This window comes from Tachyglossus aculeatus, chromosome 26, assembly GCF_015852505.1.
Source record: "Tachyglossus aculeatus isolate mTacAcu1 chromosome 26, mTacAcu1.pri, whole genome shotgun sequence".
Classification (NCBI taxonomy): Eukaryota; Metazoa; Chordata; class Mammalia; order Monotremata; family Tachyglossidae; genus Tachyglossus; species Tachyglossus aculeatus.
In genome coordinates, this window is record NC_052091.1 from 4,682,528 (window position 1) to 4,708,639 (window position 26,112).

Here is a 26,112-nt window from a genome sequence, read left to right on the forward strand (position 1 = left end):
AAAGTCACACAGCTGACAATTGGCGGAGCGGGGATTCGAACCCACGACCTCTGACTCCAAAGCCCGGGCTCTTTCCACTGAGCCACGCTGCTTCAAGCCGGCAGGATCGAGGGGGGTCAGAGGGGAGGGTTCTACATGGCCCACCCTTCCCCTTCCCACCCCTGGGTGAGCGCGGCCAGGGCCCCCCCCACCACCCGGACCCCTAAAATCAATCAATCAATCGTATTTATTGAGCGCTATTGCTATTAAACTATTAAGTAAGCTATTGAGCGCTTACTGTGTGCAGAGCACTGTACTAAGCGCCTGGGAAGTACAAGAGAAGCAGCGTGGCTCAGTGGAAAGAGCCCGGGCTTGGGAGTCAGAGGTCATGGGTTCGAATCCCGGCTCCGCCACAGCTGCTGTGTGACCTTGGACAAGTCACTTCACTTCTCTGAGCCTCAGTTCCCGCATCTGTAAAATGGGGGTCAAGACTGTGAGCCCCCCGTGGGACAACCTGATCACCTTGTAACCTCCTCAGCGCTTAGAACAGTGCTTTGCACATAGTAAGCGCTTAACAAATGCCATTATTACATTACATTACTAGTTGGCAACATCTAGAGACGGTCCCTACCCAACAGTGGGCTCCCAGTCTAAAAGGGGGAGACGGGATGCCCCCTTCCTGGGAGCCGAGGGGGGAGCCAGGAGAAGGGCAAGGAGCTGGGGGGGTGGGGGGGGCTTTTGGGAAGCAGTGTGGCTCAGTGGAAAGAGCCCGGGCTTGGGAGTCAGAGGTCACGGGTTCCAATCCCGGCTCCGCCAACTGTCAGCTGGGTGACTTTGGGCAAGTCACTTCACTTCTCTGGGCCTCAGTGGCCTCATCTGGAAAATGGGGATGAGGACTGTGAGCCCCCCCGTGGGACAACCTGATCACCTTGTAATCAATCAATCGTATTTATTGAGCACTGTGTGCAGGGCACTGTACTAAGCGCTTGGGAAGTCCAAGTTGGCAACATAGACGGTCCCTACCCAACAGTGGTCTCACAGTCTAGAAGGGGGAGACAGACAACAAAACAAAACGTATTAACAAAATAAAATAACCTCCCCGGCGCTTAGGACAGTGCTTTGCACCTAGTAAGCGCTTACAGGAAGCAGCGTGGCTCAGTGGAAAGAGCCCGGGCTTTGGAGTCAGAGGGCATGGGTTCGAATCCTGGCTCCACCACATGTCTGCTGTGTGACCTTGGGCAAGTCACTTAGCTTCTCGGAGCCTCAGTTCCCTCATCTGTCAAATGGGGATGAAGACTGTGAGCCCCCCGTGGGACAACCTGATCACCTTGTATCCCCCGCAGCGCTTAGAACAGTGCTTTGCACGTAGTAAGTGCTTAACAAATGCCATCGTCATCATCAATCGTATTTATTGAGCGCTTACTACGTGCAGAGCACTGTACTAAGCGCTTGGGAAGTCCAAGTTGGCAACATATAGAGACGGTCCCTACCCAACAGCGGGCTCACAGTCTAGAAGCGGGAGACAGACAACAAAACAAAACATATCAACAAAATAAAATAACCTCCCTGGCACTTAGGACAGTGCTATGCACCTAGTAAGTGCTTACAGGAAGCAGCGTGGCTCAGTGGAAAGAGCCCGGGCTTTGGAGTCAGAGGGCATGGGTTCGAATCCCGGCTCCGCCGCATGTCAGCTGCGTGACCTTGGGCGAGTCACTTAATTTCTCGGAGCCTCAGTTCCCTCATCTGTCAAATGGGGATGAAGACTGTGAGCCCCCCGTGGGACAACCTGATCACCTTGTATCCCCCCCAGCGCTTAGAACAGTGCTTTGCCCGTAGTAAGTGCTTAACAAATGCCATCATCACCATCAATCGTATTTATTGAGCGCTTACTGTGTGCAGAGCACTGTACTAAGCGCTTGGGAAGTACAAGTTGTACAGATTTATTACTCTACTTGTACATATGTATTCTATTTATTTTATTTGGTTTATATGTTTGGTTTTGTTCTCCGTCTCCCCCTTTTAGACTGTGAGCCCACTGTTGGGTAGGGACTGTCTCTAGATGTTGCCAATTTGTACTTCCCAAGCGCTTAGTACAGTGCTCTGCACATAGTGAGCGCTCAATAAATACGATTGATGATGATGATGATGATTGGGAAAGGGGTCAGGGGGCGGAGTGCCTCAGTTTCCCTGCTTGGGAAGGGGCAGCTGTAGGGGAGCCAGCCAGCGTGGCAGGACCAGCCGCCTCCAGCCACAGCACTGGGCTCCCCATTTTAACACCTCTAAGGCCCCAGCCGCCCTCTCCTCCTCCCCCAACGGGGCCAAATCTCGGTGGAAAATCAAAATCCGGCTTGGCCTCGGGTCGGCCCCGCTTCCAGGAGGCCGCCGTGATTTGAATAAGCCGGGCCCCGGGCCGTTGGCTGGCATGTGGGCGCTGATTTGACTGGCAAACGGGGAAGGGGGACAGTGCTCACCCGGCTACCGTCGGGGCCTGCCAAATCCAGGGCCCCCAGTCCTCCTCAGCCCCCCCAATATGGGGGTGGGGGGATCTTCTAGACTGTGAGCCCACTGTCGGGTAGGTACCATCTCTCTATGTTGCCAACTTGGACTTCCCAAGCGCTTAGTCCAGTGCTCCGCACACAGTAAGCGCCCAATAAATACGATTGAATGAATCTCCAGGGGTCCAGTGCTCTGCACACAGTAAGCACTCAATAAATACGATGGAATGAATCTCCAGGGGTCCAGCGCTCTGCACGCAGTAAGCGCTCAATAAATACGATTGAATGAATGAATGAATCTCCAGGGGTCCAGTGCTCTGCACACAGTAAGCGCTCAATAAATACGATTGAATGAATGAATGAATCTCCAGGGGTCCTGCACTCTGCACACAGTAAGCGCTCAATAAATATGAATGACTGAATGAATCTCCAGGGGTCCAGTGCTCTGCACACAGTAAGCGCTCAATAAATACGATTGAATGAATGTGAATGAATCTCCAGGGGTCCAGTGCTCTGTACACAGTAAGTGCTCAATAAATACGATTGAATGAATGTGAATGAATCTCCAGGGGTCCAGCGCTCTGCACACAGTAAGCGCTCAATAAATATGAATGAATGAATGAATCTCCAGGGGTCCAGTGCTCTGCACACAGTAAGCACTCAATAAATACGATTGAATGAATGAATGAATCTCCAGGGGTCCAGTGCTCTGCACACAGTAAGCGCTCAATAAATACGATTGAATGAATGAATGAATCTCCAGGGGTCCAGTGCTCTGCACACAGTAAGCGCTCAATAAATACGATTGAATGAATGAATGAATCTCCAGGGGCCACTGTGCCCTCCGGCCCCGCCGTGGATCTCCCTCGAGGTCCCTTCCTCCATCCCCGCTTGCTTGGCTGGAGATGTCTATGTTGCCAACTTGGACTTCCCAAGCGCTTAGTCCAGTGCTCTGCACACAGTAAGCGCTCAATAAATACGACTGATGATTGATTGATTGATTGATTGAGACCCCCCCCCGGTGCCCTCTGCGGTGGAAGGCCTTCCCAAGCCTGATCCCGCTCCCGGTGGCACTGGCTCCCATCCAGCCGGTGGGGCGGAGCGCGGGGGGCGGCCGGGCCGGGGATTTGCATAGGGAGGCCGGGGGAGACGGGGCTCACAGAGGGGCGGAAGCGGCCACCACACAGTCCAACGGGACCCCCGCGCCCCCCGCCATGCCCAAGTCCTTCCTGGTGAGGAGTCGCCGGCCGAGGCCCCGAGACTGGGCCCACCTGGCCGACCAACACCGTGGAGACGCCTACGTGCCAGGTAACCCTGCCCCTCGCCCTCCGCCGGGGCAACTTGGACTTCCCAAGCGCTTAGTACAGCGCTCTGCACACAGTAAGCGCTCAATAAATACGATTGATGATGATGATAGGGGGAGAGAAAGATCTCTGCGGACAGGGATTCATCCGCTCAGTCGTGTTTATCGAGCGCTTACTGTGTGCGGAGCACTGGACTAAGCGCTTGGGAAGAACAAGTCGTGTTTTGTTGTCTGTCTCCCCCTCCTAGACTGTGAGCCCACTGTTGGGTAGGGACCGTCTCTAGATGTTGCCAACTTGGACTTCAGTGTTCTGCACACAGTAAGCGCTCAATAAATACGATTGAATGGATGAATGAATTTATCGAGTGCATACTGTGTGCGGAGCACTGGACTAAGCGCTTGGGAAGAACAAGTCATGTTTTGTTCTCTGTCTCCCCCTTCTAGACTGTGAGCCCACTGTTGGGTAGGGGCCATCTCTATATGTTGCCAACTTGTACTTCCCAAGCGCTTAGTCCAGTGCTCTGCACACAGTAAGCGCTCAATAAATACGATTGAATGAATGAATTTATCAAGCGCTTACTGTGTGCAGAGCACTGGACTAAGCGCTTGGGAAGAACAAGTCATGTTTTGTTTTGTTCTCTGTCTCCCCCTCCTAGCCCACTGTTGGGTAGGGACCATCTCTAGATGTTGCCAACTTGTACTTCCCAAGCGCTTAGTACAGTGCTGTGCACACAGTAAGCACTCAATAAATACGATTGAATGAATGAATTTATCAAGCACTTACTGTGTGCAGAGCACTGGACTAAGCGCTTGGGAAGAACAAGTCATGTTTTGTTCTCTGTCTCCCCCTCCTAGACTGTGAGCCCACTGTTGGGTAGGGACTGTCTCTATATGTTGCCAACTTGTACTTCCCAAGCGCTTAGTACAGTGCTCTGCACACAGTAAGCGCTCAATAAATACGATTGAATGAATGAATGAATTTATCGAGCGCTTACTGTGTGCAGAGCAATGGACTAAGCGCTTGGGAAGAACAAGTCATGTTTTGTTCTCTGTCTCCCCCTCCTAGACTGTGAGCCCGTTGTTGGGTAGGGACCGTCTCTAGATGCTGCCAACTTGGACTTCAGTGTTCTGCACACAGTAAGCGCTCAATAAATACGACTGAATGAATGAATGAATTTATCGAGCGCTTACTGTGTGCGGAGCACTGGACTAAGCGCTTGGGAAGAACAAGTCATGTTTTGTTTTGTCGTCTGTCTCCCCCTCCTAGACTGTGAGCCCGCTGTTGGGTAGGGACCGTCTCTATATGTTGCCAACTTGGACTTCAAGCGCTTAGTCCAGTGCTCTGCACACAGTAAGCGCTCAATAAATACGACTGAATGAATGAATGAACAAGTCGGCGACATAGAGAGACGGTCCCTACCCAACAACGGGCTCACAGTCTAGAAAGAGATGCCGCGGCCGCCCTGGCTTTCTCCCCCCGATCCCTCCTGCTGCCAAGAAGTCTTTAGCCCCGTGCCGAAATCCGTGACCCCTCCGGCCTCCCTCCTTTCCTCTCTCAGTCCCACCTGCTGCCCCCCTGACAGAGAAGCAGGGCGGCCCAGTGGAAAGAGCCCGGGCTTGGGAGTCGGAGGTCACGGGTTCAAATCCTGGCAGCTGGGTGACTTTGGGCAAGTCGCTTCACTTCTCTGGGCCTCTGTGGCCTCCTCCGGGAAATGGGGATGAAGACCGGGAGCCCCACGTGGGCCAACCCGATGGCCTTGTGTCCTCCCCGGCGCGTAGAACAGTGCTTGGCACATAGTAAGCGCTCAATAAATACGATTGATTGATCGATTGATTAGCAAGTCCCCCGGGGCCTCCAACGCCGCCTGGGGAGGAGGAAGGGGGCACGGCCGGGGCGGTGACACCGCCTGGGCCCTGTGCCCCCAGATTGCAGCTTCGGACGAGGGCTGGAGGAGGGACCCCCGGGCGGGGACCTACCGCCTCACCCGCTGCCGGTAAGGGCCGGGGCCCCGGGGCCCCCGAGCCCCCGGCGGGAGGGGGAGCCCGGGGGGCCGGCCGGCCGCGGGGCCGAGCGTCCCCGGTGCCCGCAGGCCGGGCGGGGGGCCGCGGGGGGCCTGGGCTGCCCGCTCTGCCCCAAAGCCTTCCCGCTGCAGCGCATGCTGACCCGCCACCTCAAGTGCCACAGCCCCGCCCGCCGCCACGTGTGCCGCTGCTGCGCCAAGGGCTTCCACGACGCCTTCGACCTCAAGCGCCACATGCGGACGCACACCGGTCAGTGGGAGCCGGGGGCGGCGGGCGCCGGCGGGGGGGGAGGCCCGCGCCCACCTCCCTGCTCGTCGGCCTTCCCCGGCGCGGTGGGGAGGCGGGACTGGGGTCCCGGCGTCCTCACGGCCCCGTCCCGCCAGGGATCCGGCCGTACCGCTGTGCCACCTGCGCCAAGGCCTTCACCCAGCGCTGCTCGCTTGAGTCCCACCTGGGCAAGGTGCACGGGCAGCCGCCGCGCTACGGCTACCGCGAGCGGCGCGAGAAGCTGCACGTGTGCGAGGACTGCGGCTTCACGAGCGGGCGGCCCGAAGACTACGCCCGCCACCGCGCCCTGCGCCACGGCCCCGCGCCCGCCCCCCACCTGCTCCTCTACCCGCCGCCGGGCCCCTACTCCTGAGCCGCGGCCCGGTGCCTTGCCCTCTCTGTGCGGGGGAAACCACACAACCTTCCTCCCTTCCCCTGCCCTCCCCTCACCCCCCAACCCCCCGCCACGGGGCCCGAGGGTGGTACCCACTCCCCCCGTGCCCACCTCCACCCTAGCTACAGCCCCCGGACGGCCCACCGCGGGCTTGCTGAGCTCTCCTGACGGGCGGGGGCCCTCCATCCTGGCCTCAAGGGTGGCGGCCACCGCAGGGGTGGGCGACGGGGCGTCTCGAACACCGTGTACAGTGCTCCGCACACAGTAAGTACTCAATAAATACGACTGAATCAAAGCCGCCTGCCTTGGGGCCTTACACTGGGAGGCCCTCCACGGATACCCACGCGTCAGGGGGCAGGGCGGGTGGGGGACGGCGCCCGTCTGGCCGGGTCCTCCCCGTAGAGAAGCGGCGTGGCCCAGCGGGACGAGCACGGGAGCCAGAGGTCGCGGGTTCTAATTCCGGCTCCGCCACTTAGCAGCTGCGAGACCTTGGGTAAGTCACTTCTCTGGGCCTCAGCTCATCTGTAAAATGGGGATGAAGACCGTGGGCCCCAACGTGGGAGAACCTGGTTACCTTGTAACTACCCCAGCGCCTAGAACCGTGCTTGGCACCTAGTAAGGGCTTAATCAATCAATCAATCGTATTTATTGAGCGCTTACTGTGTGCAGAGCACTGTACTAAGCGCTTGGGAAGTACAAGTTGGCAACAAAGCTTAACACATACCATCATTATTATTATTATTATTGTTTATCACCCCCACCAGCTGCCTGGAGAATGGAGAGGCGAGGGAGACAGAAGCAGCTTGGCCTAACGGGTGCAGCCCATTATAACCCCCCCAGCGCTTAGAACAGTGCTTTGCACATAGTAAGCGCTTAATAAATGCCATCATTATTATTATTATTATTATTACAGCCCAGGCTGGGGATTCAGAGGTCGTGGGTTCTAATTCTGGCTCCGCCACTTAGCAACTGTGAGCAAGTCACTTCTCTGGGCCTCAGTTAGCTCATCTGTAATTTGTACTTAATTTGTACTTCCCAAGCGCTTAGTACAGTGCTCTGCACATAGTAAGCGCTCAATAAATACGATTGACTGATTGATTGATCTGTAAAATGGGGATGAAGACTGTGGGCCCCAATGTGGGACAACCTGGTTACCTTGTAACTACCCCAGCGCCTAGAACCGTGCTTGGCACATAGTAAGCGCTTAACAAATACCATCATTATTATTATCATTATTGTTCATCACCCCCACCTTGCTCCCCCAGGAGCTGCCTGGAGAATGGAGAGGGGAGGGAGACAGAAGCAGCTTGGCCTAACGGGTGCAGCCCATTATAACCCCCCCAGCGCTTAGAACAGTGCTTTGCACATAGTAAGCGCTTAATAAATGCCATCATTATTATTATTATTATTACAGCCCAGGCTGGGGATTCAGAGGTCGTGGGTTCTAATTCTGGCTCCGCCACTTAGCAACTGTGAGCAAGTCACTTCTCTGGGCCTCAGTTAGCTCATCTGTAAAATGGGGATGAAGACTGTGGGCCCCAGTGTGGGACAACCTGGTTATCTTGTAACTACCCCAGCGCCTAGAATCGTGCTTGGCACCTAGTAAGGGCTTGATCAATCAATCAATCGTTTTTAGTGAGCGCTTACTGTGTGCACAGCACTGTACTAAGCGCTTGGGAAGTACAAGTTGGCAACAAAGCTTAACACATACCATCATCATTATTATTGTTATTAGTGTTCATCACCCCCACCTTGCTCCCCCAGGAGCTGCCTGGAGAATGGAGAGGGGAGAGAGACAGAAGCAGCTTGGCCTAACGGGTGCAGCCCATTATAACCCCCCCAGCGCTTAGAACAGTGCTTTGCACATAGTAAGCGCTTAATAAATGCCATCATTATTATTATTATTATTACAGCCCAGGCTGGGGATTCAGAGGTCGTGGGTTCTAATTCTGGCTCCGCCACTTAGCAACTGTGAGCAAGTCACTTCTCTGGGCCTCAGTTAGCTCATCTGTAATTTGTACTTAATTTGTACTTCCCAAGCGCTTAGTGCAGTGCTCTGCACATAGTAAGCGCTCAATAAATACGATTGATTGATTGATTGATCTGTAAAATGGGGATGAAGACTGTGGGCCTCAGTGTGGGACAACCTGGTTACCTTGTAACTACCCCAGCGCCTAGAACCGTGCTTGGCACCTAGTAAGCGCTTAACAAATACCATCATTATTATTATTATTATTGTTTATCACCCCCACCAGCTGCCTGGAGAATGGAGAGGGGAGGGAGACAGAAGCAGCTTGGCCTAATGGGTACAGCCCATTATAACCCCCCCAGCGCTTAGAACAGTGCTTTGCACATAGTAAGCGCTTAATAAATGCCATTATTATTATTATTATTATTATTACAGCCAGGGCTTGGGAGTCAGAAGGTCATAGGTTCTAATCAATCAATCAATCAATCAATTGTATTTATAGAGCGCTTACTTTGTGTGCAGAGCACTGTACTAAGCGCTTGGGAAGTACAAGTTGGCAACATATAGAGACGGTCCCTACCCAACAGTGGGCTCACAGTCTAATCGCAGCTCTGCCACTTGTCTGCTGTGTGACCTTGGTCAAGTCACTTCACTTCTCTGGGCCTCAGGCGATTAAGACCAGGAGCCCTGTGTCACACAGGGACTGTGCCCAACCCGATTATCTTGTGCCTATCCCAGTGCTTAGAACAGTGCGTGGCACAGAGTAAGCGCTGAAGAGATAGAGAAGCAGCGTGGCTCAGTGGAAAGAGCCCGGGCTTTGGAGTCAGAGGTCATGGGTTCCAATCCCGGCTCTGCCAACCGTCAGCTGTGTGACTTTGGGTAAGTCACTTCACTTCTCTGGGCCTCAGTTACTTCACCTGTGAAATGGGGATTAAGCCTGAGCCCCCCACATGGGACACCCTGATCACCTTGTAACTTCCCCAGTGCTTTGCACATAGTAAGCGCTTAATAAATGCCATCATTATTATTACTATTATTATTAATGCCATCGTTATTATTATTAGGGGGCTGGGCAGACACCAGGACGGCACAAAGGGAGAGAGGCCAATTCAGAAAAAAACATTTAGTAGCAAAACTAACGACAAACATGGGGCCGGGGAGAAGCCTGTGAAGGGGCCGGTCCCCGGTCACTCGGTCCAGCGGTGGCCGCAGTGGGGAGCGGTGCAGACGTAGTAGAGCCGCATGGCATCCTAGGAAGGGGAGAGGGGCAGCAGAATTGAGTCCCAACCTCTTCTCCCTCACCCCTCCTTGACCACAGGCGAGGACTGAGGAGCAGCGTGGCTCCGTGGAAAGAGACCGGGCTCGGGAGTCAGAGGACCTGGGTGACTTCGGTAAAGTCACTTCACTTCTCTGGGCCTCAGTTCCCTCCTCTGGAAAATGGGGGTGACGACTGGGAGCCCCATGTGGGGCAGAGACTGTGTCCAGCCCGACTGTCTTGTGTGTTATCCCAGTGCTTAGTACAGTGTCTGGCACATAGCAGGCACTTAAATGCTATTAAAAAAAATTGGTCTCATACCCCTCAGCTTATCACTTTCATTCATTCAATCCCATTTATTGCACGCTTACTGCGTGCAAAGCACTGTATTTAAGTGCTTGGAGGTAGAGCAAACTGAAGGACAAACTTGCACCTTGGTGGAGGGGGAGGGGGGGTTTAGGCCTTAAGCTTATGCCAGTCTGGGAGTGGGCCCAGGATACCTGTGTTGTGGGGGGTGGGGGGGGTGGGGAGAGGGGGAGGAGGAGAGGGAGGAGGAGGGGGGAGGAGGAAGAGGAGGAGGGGAGGGAGGAGGAAGGGGAGGAGGAAGAGAGGGAAGAGGAAAGGGAGGAGGAGGAGAGGGAGGAAGGGGGAGGAGGAGAGGGAGGAGATGAAGGAGGAAGAAAGGGAAGAGGAGGAGAGGGAGGAGGAGGAGAGGGAGGGGAGGGAGGAAGAGGAGAGGGAGGAGGAGAGGGAGGGGAGGGAGGAAGAGGAGAGGGAGGAGGAGAGGGAAGAAGAGAGGGAGGAGGAGGAGAGGGAAGAGGAGAGGGAGGAAGAGGAGGAGGGGAGGGAGGAGGAGAGGAAGGAGGAGGGGGGGGAGGAGAGGGAAGAGGAGGATAGGGAAGAGGAGAGGGAGGGGAGGGAGGAGGAGGAGAGGGAAGAAGAGAGGAAGGAGGAGGAGAAGGAGGAGGAGAGGGAGGAGGGGGGAGGAGGAGAGGGAAGAGGAGAGCGAGAAAGAGGAGAGGGAAGAGGAGAGCGAGGAGGAGAGGGAAGAGGAGAGCGAGAAGGAGAGGGCAGAGGAGAGGGAGGAGGAGGGAAGAGGAGAGGAGAGAGGGAGGAGGAGAAGAGGAGAGGGAGAAGGAGGAGAGGGAAGAGGAGAGGGAGGAGGAGGGAAGAGGAGAGGAAGGAGGGGGAGGAGGAGGAGAGGGAAGAGGAGAGGAAGGGGGGAAGGAGAGGAAGGAGGGGGGGGAGGAGGAGGAGGAGGAGGAGAAGGGAGGCAGCGTCAGCTCACCTCGGCTCTGGCGCTGTGGGACTGGAAGAACACCGCCTCCTTGTGGCCGCACCTGGAACGGACGGGTGAGCGGGGGCTGACCACCGGGGGGCGCGCATGGGCGGGGGGCGCGCATGCGCGGGGGGGGGGGCCGCACCGAAACGGGCCCGCTCGTGCCATCGGACCCACTGAGCGCTTACTCTGTGCACAGCACTGGACTAATGATGCTATTTCTTCAGCAATTACTCTGTGCAAAGCACTCTTCGAGGCGCTTGGGAGAGGACAGTAGAACACTAAGCAGGCACATTCCCTGCCCACAAGGAGCTGACAGTCCAGAGGCCCAGGAGATAGATACACAGAAATACACATACGGATCAGGACACCCAAGTGCCCCGGGGCTAGAAAAGGGGAGCAAGTCAGGGCCACGCAAAGGGAGTGGGAGATAATTTTATTTATTTATATTGATGTCTGTCTCGGAGTGGGAGATGATTTTATTGATTTATATTGATGTCTGTTCATTTGTACTGATGTCTGTCTCCCTCCGACTGAGCCCATTGTGGGCAGGGACTGTCACTCTTTACTGCTGCATTGTACTTTCCCAAGTGCTTAGAAAAGTGCTCTGCACCCAGTAAGCCCTCAATAAATACGGCTGAATGAATGAACAGCGTGGCTCAGTGGAAAGAGCTCGGGCTTTGGAGTCAGAGGTCAGGGGGTTCAAATCCCAGCTCTGCCAATTGTCAGCTGGGTGACTTTGGGCAAGTCACTTCACTTCTCTGGGCCTCAGTGGCCTCATCTGGAAAATGGGGATGAAGACTGTCGGACAACCTGATCACCTTGTAATCTCCCCAGCGCTTGGAACGGTGCTTTGCACAGAGTAAGCGCTTTATAAATGCCGTCATTATTAGTATTATGAATGAGTGAATGGGAAAGCGGAGGGCCTTCCTGGCCGCCAGTACTGACTTCTGGCAAGGATGGTCCTCGGTCCGTGGCAGCGTGGGATCCTGGGAGACATCCGCGATGATTTGAGTCAGCTCACTGCGGGGCGGGGCGGGAGAGCGGCGGGTAAACAACCGTCCTGGGCCCCAGCCCCTCCTGCGATACAGGAGCGGGCGGACCCGGGCCCCCCGAGTCTCCCGCCGACCCCGGACTCACTCCACTTCGTGGGTGATCTTGTTGACGTAGATGCAGCTGTTGTCGGCCTCTTGCTGGTAGTCACAGTTCCGGCACTGGGGAAGCAATGTGGGGAGGCCGTGAGGGGAATGGCGGAATGGAGGGGGGACCGAACGTTGTGGGCATGTCACTCCCTTCCTTCAAAATCTTCAGTGGTTGCCTATCAACTTCCGTATCAAACAAAAGCTCCTCATTAGTGCCTTCAAAGCTCTCCATCACCTTGTCCCTTCTTACCTCACTTTCCTTCGCTCCTTCTCCATCCATCTAGACTGTGAGCCCGCTGTTGGGTAGGGACCGTCTCTATATGTCGCCAGCTTGGACTTCCCAAGCGCTTAGTACAGTGCTCTGCACACAGTAAGCGCTCAATAAATACGATTGATTGATTGATTGATCCCAGCCCACACACTTTCACTTGGCCTCCATCTCGCCTGCCCACCCCTGGCCCACGTCTTCACCCTGGCCTGGAATGCCCTCCCTCCACACATCCTTCCTCTCCACCGCCTTACCTCCTTCCCCTCCCCACAGCACCTGTATACATGTATATATGTTTGTACGGATTTATTACTCTATTTATTTATTTATTTTACTTGTACCTATCTATTCTATTTATTTTATTTTGTTAATATGTTTGGTTTTGTTCTCTGTCTCCCCCTTCTAGACTGTGAGCCCACTGTTGGGTAGGGACCGTCTCTAGATGTTGCCAACTTGTACTTCCCAAGCGCTTAGTACAGTGCTCTGCACACAGTAAGCGCTCAATAAATACAATTGATTGATTGATTGATTGAGGGTGAGTCCTTGTATCCTTGTGAGTCCTTACCTTGTATCCCCCCGGGACTTTGCACGTAGTAAGTACTTAACAAATGCCATCATAATTATTATTATTATATGTCTATAATTCCATTTATCTTGATGGTGTTGACGCCTGTCTACTTGTTCTGCTTTGTTGTCTGCCCCTTCTAGACTGTGAGCCCGTTGTTGGGTAGGGACCGTCTCTATACGTTGCTAAGACTGTGAGCCCCCCGTGGGACAACCTGCTCACCCTGTAACCTCCCCAGTGCTTAGAACAGTGCTTTGCACCTAGTAAGCGCTTAATAAATGCCATCATCATTATTATTATTAGTCGCCGAAGTGCAATAATAACGATGGCATTTATTAAGCGCTTACTAGGTGCAAAGCACTGTTCTAAGTGTACTTTCCAAGTGCTTTGTTCATTCATTCATTCAATCGTATTGAGCGCTTCCTGTGTGCAGAGCACTGTACTAAGTTCATTCATTCATTCAATCGTATTTATTGAGCGCTTACTGTGTGCAGAGCACTGGACTAAGCGCTTGGGAAGTCCAAGTTGGCAACATAGAGAGACGGTCCCTCCCCAACAGTGGGCTCACAGTCTAGAAGGGGGAGACAGACAACAAAGCAAAACATATTAACAAAATAAAACGAATAGAATAAATATGTACAAATAAATATACAGAGTAATAAATCCGTACAAACATATATACATATGTGCAGGTGCTGTGGGTAGGGGAAGGAGGTAAGGCGAGGGGGAGGAAGGGGAAAAGGAAGGAGGGGGTTCAGTCTGGGGTGCTTGGGAAGTCCAAGTTGGCAACATATAATAATAATAATAATAATAATAATAATAATGGCATTTATTAAGAGTTTACTATGTGCAAAGCACTGTTCTGAGAGCTGGGGAGGTTCCAAGGTGATCAGGTTGCCCCAGGTGGGGCTCACAGTCTTCCTCCCCATTTTCCAGATGAGGTCACTGAGGCCCAGAGAAGTGAAGTGACTTGCCCACAGTCACCCAGCTGACAATTGGTGGAGGCGGGATTTGAACCCATGACCTCTGACTCCAAAGCCCGGGCTCTTTCCATCGAGCCACGCTGCTTCTCTAACAGATAGAGACGGCCCCTACCCAACAGCGGGCTCGCGGTCTTGAAGGGGGAGACGGACAACAAAACGAAACGTATTAACAAAATAAAACAAACAGAATAGTAAATGTGTACAAGCAAAATAAAGACAGTAATAAATCTGTACAAACATCTATACAGGTGCCGTGGGGAGGGGAAGGAGAAGCGGCGTGGCTCAGTGGAAAGAGCCCGGGCTTTGGAGTCAGAGGTCATGGGTTCAAATCCCGGCTCCGCTACTTGCCAGCTGTGGGATTTTGGGCAAGTCACTTCACTTCTCTGGGCCTCAGTTACCTCATCTGTAAAATGGGGATGAAGACTGTGAGCCCCATGTGGGCCAACCCGATCACCTTGTCACCTCCCCAGCGCTTAGAACAGTGCTCTGCACATAGTAAGCGCTTAATAAACGCCATTTAAAAAAAAAAAGGAGGTAAGGCGGGGGGATGGGGAGGGGGGGCTTCGTCCAGTGCTCTGCACAGAGTCAGAGCTCAATCCATTGTTTAGACTGTGAGCCCACTGCTGGGTAGGGACTGTCTCTAGATGTTGCCAACTTGTACTTCCCAAGCGCTTAGTACAGTGCTCAGCACACAGTAAGGGGTCAATAAATGCGATTGATTGATTGATTGAATGAAGGAGGAGGTTGGTGGGGGTGGGGTGAGGGAGGTGTCTCACCGCGTAGAGCAGGATGCGGTTCTCCTTGTCCTCCTTAGGGTACAGCATGTTGTTGCTGGCGGGAAGGGTCAGGGGTCAGAGGTCAGAGGTCAGGCTGCGGCCCGGCCCCTCCCCCCGGGCCCCCCCACCCATCCCCCCCAACCCCCACCCACCACTCCTGGCAGAAGCGGATGCCCACGAAGCCCGGCTCGTACGTCCCGTCGGGCTCCATGCTCCCGGTACCCGGCCCGCTCCGCGCAGGCGCCGACGCAACCCTAACCCCCCCCCCAAACCCCACCCCTGCGCATGCGCCGGCGCGCGGCCTCAGCACCCCCCTCCGCGCATGCTCCGACACATCACCTCCGCGCATGCGCCGGCGCGCGGCCCCAGCACCCCCCCCCTCCGCGCATGCTCCGACTCACCACCTCCGCGCGGGCACCGACACACAGTTTCCGCGCAGGCGCCGGCGCGCGGCCCCAGCACCCCCTCCGCGCGTGCGCCGATACACCACCTCCGCGCGGGCACCGACGCACAGTCTCCGCGCATGCGCCGGCGCGCGGCCCCAGCACTCCCCCCTCTGCGCATGAGCCGGCGCGCGGCCCCAGCACCTCCCCCCTCTCGGCGCATGCGCCGACACCATCTCCGCGCGTGCTCCTGCGCACCATCTCCGTGCATGCGCCGGCGCTTGGCCCCAGCACCCTCCCCCCGCGCATGCGCTGGTGCGTGGCTCCTGCATCATCATCATCAATCGTATTTATTGAGCGCTTACTATGTGCAGAGCACTGGACTAAGCGCTTGGGAAGTACAAATTGGCAACATATAGAGACAGTCCCTACCCAACAGTGGGCTCACAGTCTAAAAGTCCTGCACCCCCCTTCTCCGCGCATGCTCCGACACACAATCTCCGCGCGTGCTCCGACACACACACACACACACACACACACACACACACACATATACCCCTCTGCGCATGCGCTGGTGCATGGCTCCTGCGGCGCCCCTCCGCGCATGTGCCGACACACCACCTTCGCGCATGCGCCGTCGCGTGGCTCAGCTTTCCCCTCCCCTCTGCGCGCATGCGCCGAAACAACTCCAGCACACCCTCTCCGCGCATGCACCGGCTGGCGGCTACGGCAAGCCGGAGCGGACACGCCGCGAAACGCGGCCCACCTCCAGGGCCACGCGATTCCTGGGCTGAAGCAGGGAAAGGGCCGCGTACCCGGATGTGTTTCCTCCTCCCTGAGATGGCTTCTTTTTTCTGCCCAGAATAACAACAATTAGTCCATTTTATTAAGCTTTTGTCCTTCCCAAGCGCTTAGTCCAGTGTTCTGCACACAGTAAGCGCTCAATAAATACGATTTGAATGAATGAATGCCTGCTGTGTGACCTTGGGGAAGTCACTTTACTTCTCCGTGCCTCAGTTCCCTCCCCATCCCTCCCCCCCCGCCCTACTCATTCATTCATTCAATCGTATTTCTAGACTGTCAGCCCACTGTTGGGTAGGGACCGTCTCTATATGTTGCCAACTTGTGCTTCCCAAGCGCCTAGTCCAGTGCTCTGCACCCAGTAAGCGCTCAATTCATTCACTCAATCGTATTTATTGAGCACTTACTGTGTGCAGAGCACTGGACTAAGCGCTTGGGAAGTACAAGTTGGCAACATATAGGGACGGTCCCTATTTATTGAGCGCTTACTGTGTGCAGAGCTCTGTACTAAGCGCTTGGGAAGTACAAGTTGGCAACATATAGAGACGGTCCCCATTTATTGAGCGCTTACTGGGTGCAGAGCACTGTACTAAGCGCTTGGGAAGTACAAGTTGGCAACGTATAGAGACGGTCCCTATTGAGCGCTGACTGTGTGCGGAGCACTGAACTAAGCGCTTGGGAAGTACAAGTTGGCAACGTATACAGACGGTCCCTATTTATTGAGCGCCTACTGTGTGCAGAGCACTGTACTAAGCGCTTGGGAAGTACAAGTTGGCAACATATAGAGACGGTCCCTACCCAACAGGGGCTCACAGTCTAGAAGCCTACCTCCTTCCCCTCCCCACAGCACCTGTATATATGTCTGTACAAATTTATTACTCTATTTATTTTTCTTGTACATGTCTACTATTCTATTTATTTTGTTAATAATGTGCATCGAGCTGTAATTCTATTTATTCTGACGATTTTGACGCCTGGCTATCTGTTTTGTTTTGTTGTCCGTCTCCCCCTTCTAGGCTGGGAGCCCGTTGTTGGGTAGGGACCGGCTCTCTATGTTGCCGACTTGGACTTCCCAAGCGCTTAGTACAGTGCTCTGCCTACAGTAAGCGCTCAATCAGTAGTAATAACGGTATTTGTTAAGCGCTTACTATGTGCAAAGCACTGTTCTAAGCGCTGGGGAGGATACAAGGTGATCAGGTTGTCCCACGTGGGGCTCCCAGTCTTCATCCCCATTTTACAGATGAGGGAACTGAGGCCCAGAGAAGGGAAGTGACTTGCCCACAGTCACCCAGCCGACAAGTGGCAGAGCCGGGATTAGAACCCATGACCTCTGACTCCAAAGCCCGGGCTCTTTCCCACGCTGAATGAATCTGTAAAATGGGGGTTGAGCCTGTGAGTCCCCTGTGTCCCATCCAATTTGCTTGTATCCACCCCAGGGCTTAGTACAGTGCTGTGCACATAGTAAACGCTTAACTAATATCATTATTATTTATGGAGCTTTTTCTATGTGCACAGCACTGTACTAAGCGCTTGGGAGAGTATAATACAACAGAATTAGCAGACACGTTCCCTGCCCATAAGAGTCCAGTCTAGAGATTCATTTGGGTAGGGATTGTCTATTTATTGCTGGATTGTACTTTCCAAGCGCTTAGTACAGTGCTCTGCACACAGTAACCGCTCAATAAATATGATTCAATCGCATTTATTGGGCGCTTACTGCGTGCTGAGCAACAGTAAGCAGACACATTCCCTGCCCACAACGAGCTCATAGTCTTGAAGATAATAATAATAATGATGATTGCGGCATTTGTTAAATGCTTACTATATGCCAAGCGCTGTACTAAGCGCTGGGTGCAAGATAATTAGCTCCCATATGGGGCATATAGTCTTAAGTAGGAAGGAGAACTGGTATTGGTAATAATGGCATTTATTATTAAGCGCTTACTACGTGCAAAGCACTGTTCTAAGCGCTGGGGAGGTTACGAGGTGATCAGGTTGTCCCACGGGGGGCTCCCAGTCTTCATCCCCATTTTACAGATGAGGGAACTGAGGCACGGAGAAGTGAAGTGACTTGCCCAAAGTCACCCAGCTGATAAGTGGCAGAGCCGGGATAGTCCCATTTTGCAGATGAGGGAACTGAAGCTCAGGGAAGTTAAGTAAGCTCATTATGGGCAAGGAAAGGGTCTGTTTGTTTTGTTGTGTTGTACTCTCCCAAGTGCTTAGTACAGTGTACATAGTAAGTGCTCAATAAATGCCGTTGATTGATCGGTTGGTTGATTACTAAGCGCTTGGGTAGATACATGCTTCGAGACTGTGAGCCCACTGTTGGGTAGGGACCGTCTCTCTATGTTGCCAACTTGGACTTCCCAAGCGCTTAGTCCAGTGCTCTGCACACAGTAAGCGCTCAATAAATGCGATTGATTGATTGATACAAGCTAATTAGGTTGGATGATGGTGGTGGCATTTGTCAGATTCAGTCCATGGCACAGGTAGAGGTAAAGGTAAGCATCAACCCTACTACTACTACTACTACTACTAATAATAATAATGATGGCATTTATTAAGCGCTTACTACGTGCAAAGCACTGTTCTAAGCGCTGGGGAGGTTACAAGGTGATCAGGTTGTCCCATGGGGGGCTCACAGTCTTAATCCCCATTTTACAGATGAGGTAACTGAGGCCCAGAGAAGTGAAGTGACTTGCCCCAAGTCACACAGCTGACAGTTGGCGGAGCTGGGATTTGAACCCATGCCCTCTGACTCCAAAGCCTGCTCTCTTTCCACTGAGCCCCGCTGCTTCTCTGATACAAGGGGACAGCTTTTTTAAAAATGGTATTTGTCAAGTGCTATGTGCTGGGCACTGCTCTAAGTGCTGGCCTAGGAAGGAGAGAAGAGGGGACAATCAATCAATCAATCGTATTTATTGAGGCGCTTACTATGTGCAGAGCACTGTACTAAGCGCTTGGGAAGTACAAATTGGCATCACATAGAGACAGTCCCTACCCAACAGTGGGCTCACAGTCTAAAAGGGGGAGACAGAGAACAGAACCAAACATACCAACAAAATAAAATAAGTAGGATAGAAATGTACAAGTAAAATAAATAAATAGAGTAATAAATATGTACAACCATATATCCATATATACAGGTGCTGTGGGGAAGGGAAGGAGGTAAGATGGGGGGATGGAGAGGGGGACGAGGGGAAGAGGAAAGAAGGGGCTCAGTCTGGGAAGGCCTCCTGGAGGAGGTGAGCTCTCAGCAGGGCCTTGAAGGGAGGAAGAGACAAAGGTGATGGAGTGCGTTAAAGCCAATGGTGAGGAGTTTTTGATTGATACGGAGGTGGTTAGGCAACCACTGGAGATTTTTGAGGAGGCGCGGGGGGACACGTACTGAACGTTTCTGGAGAAAGATGATCTGGGCGGCAGAGTGAAGTAGGGATTGGAGTGGGGAGAGGCGGGAGGCTGGGAAGTCCGCAAGGAAACTGATGCAATAATCTAGGCGGGATGCGATGAGTGATGGTATTACACGGTAGCAATTTGGATTGAGGGGGTCAAGGGCGGGGTTTGGGCCATGTCCCAAAGGGGAGACCGACGGGATTTGATGACAGATGGAATACGGGGATTAAATGAGAGAGCGGAGTCGAGGATAATGGCAAGTTGATGGGCTTGTGAGACGCGGAAGTGGCGATGCCGTCTACAGTGATGGGAAAATTGTGAAGGCGGGACCGACGGGATTTGATGACGGATGGACTACGTGGATTGAAAGAGAGGAGTCAGGGATAATGACGGGTTGATGGGCTTGTGAGACGCGAAAGTGGTGGTGCCTTCTACAGTGATGGGAAAATTGTGAAGGCCTTCCCAGACTGAGGCCCTTCCTTCCTCTCCCCACAGCACCTGTATATATGTTTGTACATATTTATTACTCTATTTTATTTGTACATCATCATCAATCGTATTTATTGAGCGCTTACTACGTGCAGAGCGCTGTACTAAGCGCTTGGGAAGTACAAATTGGCAACATAGAGAGACAGTCCCTACCCAACATTGGGCTCACAGTCTAAAAGGGGGAGACGGAGAACAAAACCAAACATACTAACAAAATAAAATAAATAGAATAGATATGTTTATTCTAGTTATTTTATTTTGTTAATACGTTTTGTTTGGTCGTCTGCCTCTCCCTCCTAGACCGTGAGCCCGCTGTTGGGTAGGGACGGCAAACTTGCATTTCCCAAGTGATTAGTACACAGGAAGCGCTCAATAAATACGATTGAATGAATGAGTGATGGGAAAATTGTGAAGGTGGGACCGACAGGATTTGATGACAGTATGTGTCAGTTGTCTTTCACTAGGAAGAGCATCCTTATGTAGATGCACGATCATCATCATCAATCGTATTTATTGAGCGCTTACTATGTGCAGAGCACTGTACTAAGCGCTTGGGAAGTACAAATTGCCCTTCCCTCCCCTCCTCTCGTCTCCAGGCACAAAGGACTCGAGTGCTCTGACCTCCCAACTCCGGAATTTTCCCCTGTTCCTCTACAAAAGAGCGGATCGGGCCAGAGGGGAGCCGATCCAAAGGGAGAGGAGGCTGGAAGAGTCTGGGGGAAATAAGGCGTCCAATTTGGGTGCCCGGAGAAGGAACCGATGAGAAACTGGGAATAATAATAATAATGATGGCGTTTATTAAGCGCTTACTATGTGCAAAGCACTGTTCTAAGCGCCGGGGGCGAAACAAGGTGATCAGCTTGTCCCACGTGGGGCTCACGGTAATAATAATAATAATAATAATAATAATAATGGCATTTATTAAGCGCTTACTATGTGCAAAGCACTGTTCTAAGCGCCGGGGGCGAAACAAGGTGATCAGCTTGTCCCACGTGGGGCTCACAGTAATAATAATAATAATAATAATAATAATGGCATTTATTAAGCGCTTACTATGTGCAAAGCACTGTTCTAAGCGCCGTTGGCGATACAAGGTGATCAGTCTGGAGGCCTTCCCAGACTGAGCCCCTTCCTTCCTCTCCCCCTCGCCCCCCTCTCCATCCCCCCCATCTTACCTCCTTCCCTTCCCCACAGCACCTGTATATATGGATATATGTTTGTACATATTTATTACTCTATTTATTTTATTTGTACATATCTATTCTATTTATTTTATTTTGTTAGTATGTTTGGTTTTGTTCTCTGTCTCCCCCTTTTAGACTGTGAGCCCACTGTTGGGTAGGGACTGTCTCTATGTGTTGCAAATTTGTACTTCCCAAGCGCTTAGTACAGTGCTCTGCACATAGTAAGCGCTCAGTAAATACGATTGATGTTGATGATCAGGTTGTCCCACATGGGGCTCACAGTAATAATAATAATAATAATGATGGCATTTATTAAGCGCTTACTATGTGCAAAGCACTGTTCTAAGCGCCGGGGGCGATACAAGGTGATCAGGTTGTCCCACGTGGGGCTCACAGTAATAATAATAATAATAATAATGATGGCATTTATTAAGCGCTTACTATGTGCAAAGCACTGTTCTAAGCACCGGGGAGGGATACAAGGTGATCAGGTTGTCCCACATGGGGCTCACAGTCTTAATCCCCATTTTACAGATGAGGGAACTGAGGCTCAGAGAAGTGAAGTGACTTGCCCGAGGTCACACAGCAGACAGTTTGTACGTATGTATTACTCTATTTATTTCACTTGTACATATCTATTCTATTTATTTTGTTTTAGTAAAATAAAATAAAATGTTATAATTGGAAATATAATTTAAATATAATTTAAATATACAAATATAATTTATATATGAAATATAAAATATATTCTATAAACTATAACATATTATAAAAATATTATATAAATTTTATGGTCATATACAATATTTATATTATATAATATATAATTAAAATATAATTTATATAATTTAATGTATAATTAAAAATAGAATTTTAATAAAATAAAATTAAAATAAAATGTTTGTTTTAAAATAAACAAAATTTATTTTGTTAATATGTTTTGTCCTGTTCTCTGCCTCCCCCTTCTAGACTGGGAGCCCGCTGTTGGGTAGGGACCGTCTCTCGATGTTGCCAACTTGGACTTCCCAAGCGCTTAGTCCGGTGCTCTGCACACAGTAAGCGCTCAAATACGACTGATTGATGTGGCGGAGCCGGGATTCAAACCCACGACCTCTGACTCCAAAGCCCGGGTTCTTTCCACGGTGGAGAGGAGGGCGGGCCATTCTTCTCGGGCGATTTCTGTGGGCTTCAAGTCTTCCACTAGCAGGTCGGCTTAGTCCCCCGCGTTTGACCCTGATCTCTGCCCTTTCTCCTCACCAAACCTCTCTGCTCTTTATTTCCGATTCTCCTGCCTCTGGCCCATTATTCGGGCTTTTCCCCTGACCCGCAGTCCCATCCTCCGGGTTCCTTATGCCGCCGCCTGCTCCTCACCGCGGCCTCATCAAAAAATCATCTCCTTCCCTGATTAACCCACCTTTCCAGTCATGCCACTTTAATCATCCGGCTCAGTATCGCTATATCCCATCGATACCCTTTTGAAATTACATTTTCGGGAGGCCTTCTCTTCTCCCTCTCTCTCCTTTTTAGTGGTATTTGTTCAACGCTTACTAGGGGCCGAGCACCGTATTGAGCGCCGAGGGAGATACAAGCTAATCTGATCGGACGCAGTCCACGTCTTCACGTGGGGCTCACGTTCTTCATCCCCATTTTGCGGATGAGGGAACTGAGGCCCAGAGAAGCGAAGTGACTTGCCCAAGGTCACCCAGCAGACAAGTGGCAGAGCTCCTTCTGATTCCCAGCCCTGTGCTCTTTCCACCGGGCTAAGCTGTTTCACTTCTTGTGGGCAGGGAAGGTGTCTGTTTATTGTCATATTGTCCTCTTCCGAGCGCTTAGTCCAGTGTTCCGCACACTGTAAGTGCTCAATAAATACGATCGACTGATTAGTGACCCTTCTTTGGTCAGTTTATCCTCTCCTTACAGCAGGCTCCTTGTGTGCAAAGCACTGGCGTAGTGGATAGAGCACTGGCCTGGGACTCAGAAGGTCACGGGTTCTAATCCCAGCTCCGCCACTTGTCTGCTTAATGACCTTGGGCGAGTCACGTCACTTCTCTGGGTCTCAGTTACCTCATCTGTAAAACAAGGATTGAAACTGTGAGCCCAGCGTGGGACAGGGACCGTGTCCAACCTGATTTTCTTGTATCCACCCCAGCGCTTAGTACAGTGGCTGGCACGTAGTAGGTGCATAACGAATACCGCAATTATTGTTATCGTTATTATCTAGCCAGGCACTTTAACCATTCATTTGGGCAGTCACATGCACCTAAAGAACTAATTAAGGACTCAACTTCCTCCACTTCTTCCCAGCAAACTATTTTAGTGTCTGCCGCCCCACTAGACTGTAAATTCCTCAAGAGCAGGGCTGCACCTTTTATTTCTTCATTCAGTCCCACAAGCACCTAGCCTGGTGCCCTGGAATGATAATAATAGTGATTGTGGTTATCTGTTGGTGTTTGCTAAGTAACAACTTCGTGCACTGGGGTGGATACAAGCAAATCAGGTCGGACTCAGCCCCCGTCCCACATTCGTTCATTCACTCACTCAATCGTATTTATTGAGCGCTTACTGTGTGCAGAGCACTGGACTAAGCGCTTGGGAAGTCCAAGTTGGCAACATCTAGAGACGGTCCCTACCCAACAGCGGGCTCACAGTCTAGAAGGGGGAGACAGACAACAAAACATATTAATGAAATAAAATAAATAGAATAAATTTGTACAAATAAATAAATAGAGTAATAAATCCGTACAAACATATACATATATACAGGTGCTGTGGCGGGGGAGGAGGTAAGGCGGAGGGGATGGAGAGGGGGAGAGGAAGGAGGGGGCTCAGTGTGGGAAGGCCTCCTGGAAGAGGTGAGCTCTCAGTAGGGCTTTGAAGGGAGGAAGAGAGCTAGCTTGGTGGATGGGCAGAGGGATTGGGGGCATTCCAGGCCCGGGGGAGGACGTGGGCCGGGGGTCGACGGTGGGACAGGCGAGAACGAGGCCTAACGGTGAGGAGATTAGCGGCAGAGGAGCGGAGGGTGCGGGCTGGGCTGTAGAAGGAGAGAAGGGAGGTGAAGTAGGAGGGGGAGAGGTGATGGACAGCCTGGAAGCCCAGGGTGAGGAGTTTCTGCCTGATGCGCAGGTTGACTGGTAGCCACTGGAGATTTTTGAGGAGGGGAGTAACATGCCCAGAGCGTTTCTGGACAAAGACGATCCGACCAGTGGCGTGAAGTATGGATTGAAGTGGGGAGAGACAGGAGGATGGGAGATCGGAGAGGAGGCTGATGCAGTAATCCAGTCGGGATAGGATGAGAGATTGAGCCAGCAGGGTAGCGGTTTAGATGGAGAGGAAAGGGCGGATCTTGGCGATGTTGCGGAGGTGAGACCGGTGGATTTTGGTGACGGATTGGATGTGAGGGGTGAACGTGAGAGCGGAGTCGAGGGTGACACCAAAGTTGCGGGCTTGTGAGACGGGAAGGATGGTAGTGCCGTCCACAGTGATGGGAAAGTCAGGGAGAGGGCAGGGTTTGGGAGGGAAGACAAGGAGTTCAGTCTTGGACATGTTGAGTTTGAGGTGGCGGGCAGACATCCAGGTGGAGATGTCCTGAAGGCAGGAGGAGACGCGAGCCTGGAGGGAGGGAGAGAGAGCAGGGGCAGAGATGTAGTTTTGGGTGTCATTCATTCATTCAATTGTATTTATTGAGTGCTTACTGTGTGCAGAGACGGTCCCTACCCAACAGCGGGCTCACAGTCTAGAAGGGGGAGACAGGCAACAAAACGTATTAACAAAGTAAAATAAATAGAATAAATATGTACAAGTAAAGTAAATAGAGTAATAAATCTGTACAAACATATGTGCAGGTGGTGTGGGGAGAGGAAGGGGGTAAGGTGGGGGATGAGGGGGGGAGAGGAAGGAGGGGGCTCAGCCTGGGAAGGCCTCCCGGAGGAGGTGAGCTCTCAGTAGGGCTTTGAAGGGAGGAAGAGGGCTAGCTTGGCGGATGGGCAGAGGGAGGGCGTTCCAGGCCAGGGGGATGACGTGGGCCGGGGGTCGACAGCGGGACAGGCGAGAACGAGGCCCGGTGAGGAGGTTTGCGGCAGAGGAGCGGAGGGTGCGGGCTGGGCTTATAGCCCAGTCCCAGCTGATAGATGGCAAATATCTGAGCAGCATTGAGTGCTTCACTAAAAAGGTAGACAGCAGTCATCTGACCACATTGGAATCTGCTGTTTCTGATGAGCCCAGGAAACACTTGTCAAAAGTGTCGCTAGTATTGACAAGCCACGTTATCTCTCCATAGGATGCCAGTTCTCCGTTCACATAACACCGGAGCTCAGTGTTTTTCCAACGGTTATAAATGTGCACTATTGTAACCATGTACCACCACTTTGGCTTGAAATCAGATTTTACACAATGCTGGAATCCTTTTCCTTTCGACTTTATTGATGTTACAATCAAACAGCCACCAACAAAATGAGCGGAATAGCCCAGTCCTTTGTTTGTTCTGAAACAATGTAAGTATGGTTTATCTTTATCCACATTGATGTTATTTATGGGATCCATTCTTAGCCAGGTGTGAAATGTAAATCCATTCTGGTATGGCCATTTGGCTACAGGAGGTATGCAATAGCCGCAGCACTCTTCCCTGGAAAGTTGAAGAAGGCATCAGGACCATATTTCTGGGGCATGTGTTTCAAGACAGACGGCAATTTGCCAGCATGTGGAGGCCGTTGTCCTCTGTCTCCTTGAAGTTTGCTGAAAAATAGCTCTAATTCTCGAACAGTCAAATTATAGCTAGCCAGGACTCCCAGCATGTCAACTAAGAGATTCATTCATTCATTCAATCGTATTTATTGAGCGCTTACTGTGTGCAGAGCACTGGACTAAGCACTTGGGAAGTCCAAGTTGGCAACATGTAGAGACGATCCCTACCCAACAGTGGGCTCACAGTCTAGAAGGGGGAGACAGAGAACAAAACAAAAACATATTAACAAAATAAAATAAATAGAATAAATATGTACAAGTAAAATAAATAGAGTAATAAATCTGTACAAACATATACATATATATACAGGTGCTGTGGGGAGGGGAAGGAGGTAAGGCGGCGGGGATGGAGAGGGGGAGGAGGGGGAGAGGAAGGAGGGGGCTCAGTGTGGGAAGGCCTCCTGGAGGAGGTGAGCTCTCAGTAG

At 51.9% G+C, this 26,112-nt stretch overlaps 2 protein-coding genes across 3 annotated transcripts; one reads left to right on the forward strand and one right to left on the reverse strand.

Moving 5' to 3' along the window:
* The first annotated feature begins 3,686 nt into the window (after positions 1–3,686).
* On the forward strand, positions 3,687–6,481 carry OVOL3 (ovo like zinc finger 3). Its single transcript, XM_038767676.1, has 3 exons — positions 3,687–3,810; positions 5,711–6,048; positions 6,183–6,481. The coding sequence occupies exons 1-3, from the start codon at positions 3,689–3,691 to the stop codon at positions 6,437–6,439; spliced, it is 717 nt and encodes a 238-aa protein (XP_038623604.1). The 5' UTR covers positions 3,687–3,688; the 3' UTR covers positions 6,440–6,481.
* A 3,046-nt stretch (positions 6,482–9,527) lies between these two features.
* POLR2I (RNA polymerase II subunit I) lies at positions 9,528–15,708 on the reverse strand. 2 transcript variants are annotated; one of them, XM_038767406.1, is made up of 6 exons: positions 15,637–15,708; positions 14,698–14,752; positions 12,104–12,177; positions 11,912–11,986; positions 10,973–11,024; positions 9,528–9,679 (listed from the first exon to the last, which is right to left on the reverse strand). In XM_038767406.1, the coding sequence occupies exons 1-6, from the start codon at positions 15,684–15,686 to the stop codon at positions 9,617–9,619; spliced, it is 369 nt and encodes a 122-aa protein (XP_038623334.1). In that variant the 5' UTR covers positions 15,687–15,708; the 3' UTR covers positions 9,528–9,616. The 2 variants fall into 2 exon arrangements, with proteins under 2 accessions (XP_038623334.1, XP_038623333.1); XM_038767405.1 differs by lacking the exon at positions 15,637–15,708 and adding an exon at positions 14,850–14,941.
* Positions 15,709–26,112: the final 10,404 nt, after the last annotated feature.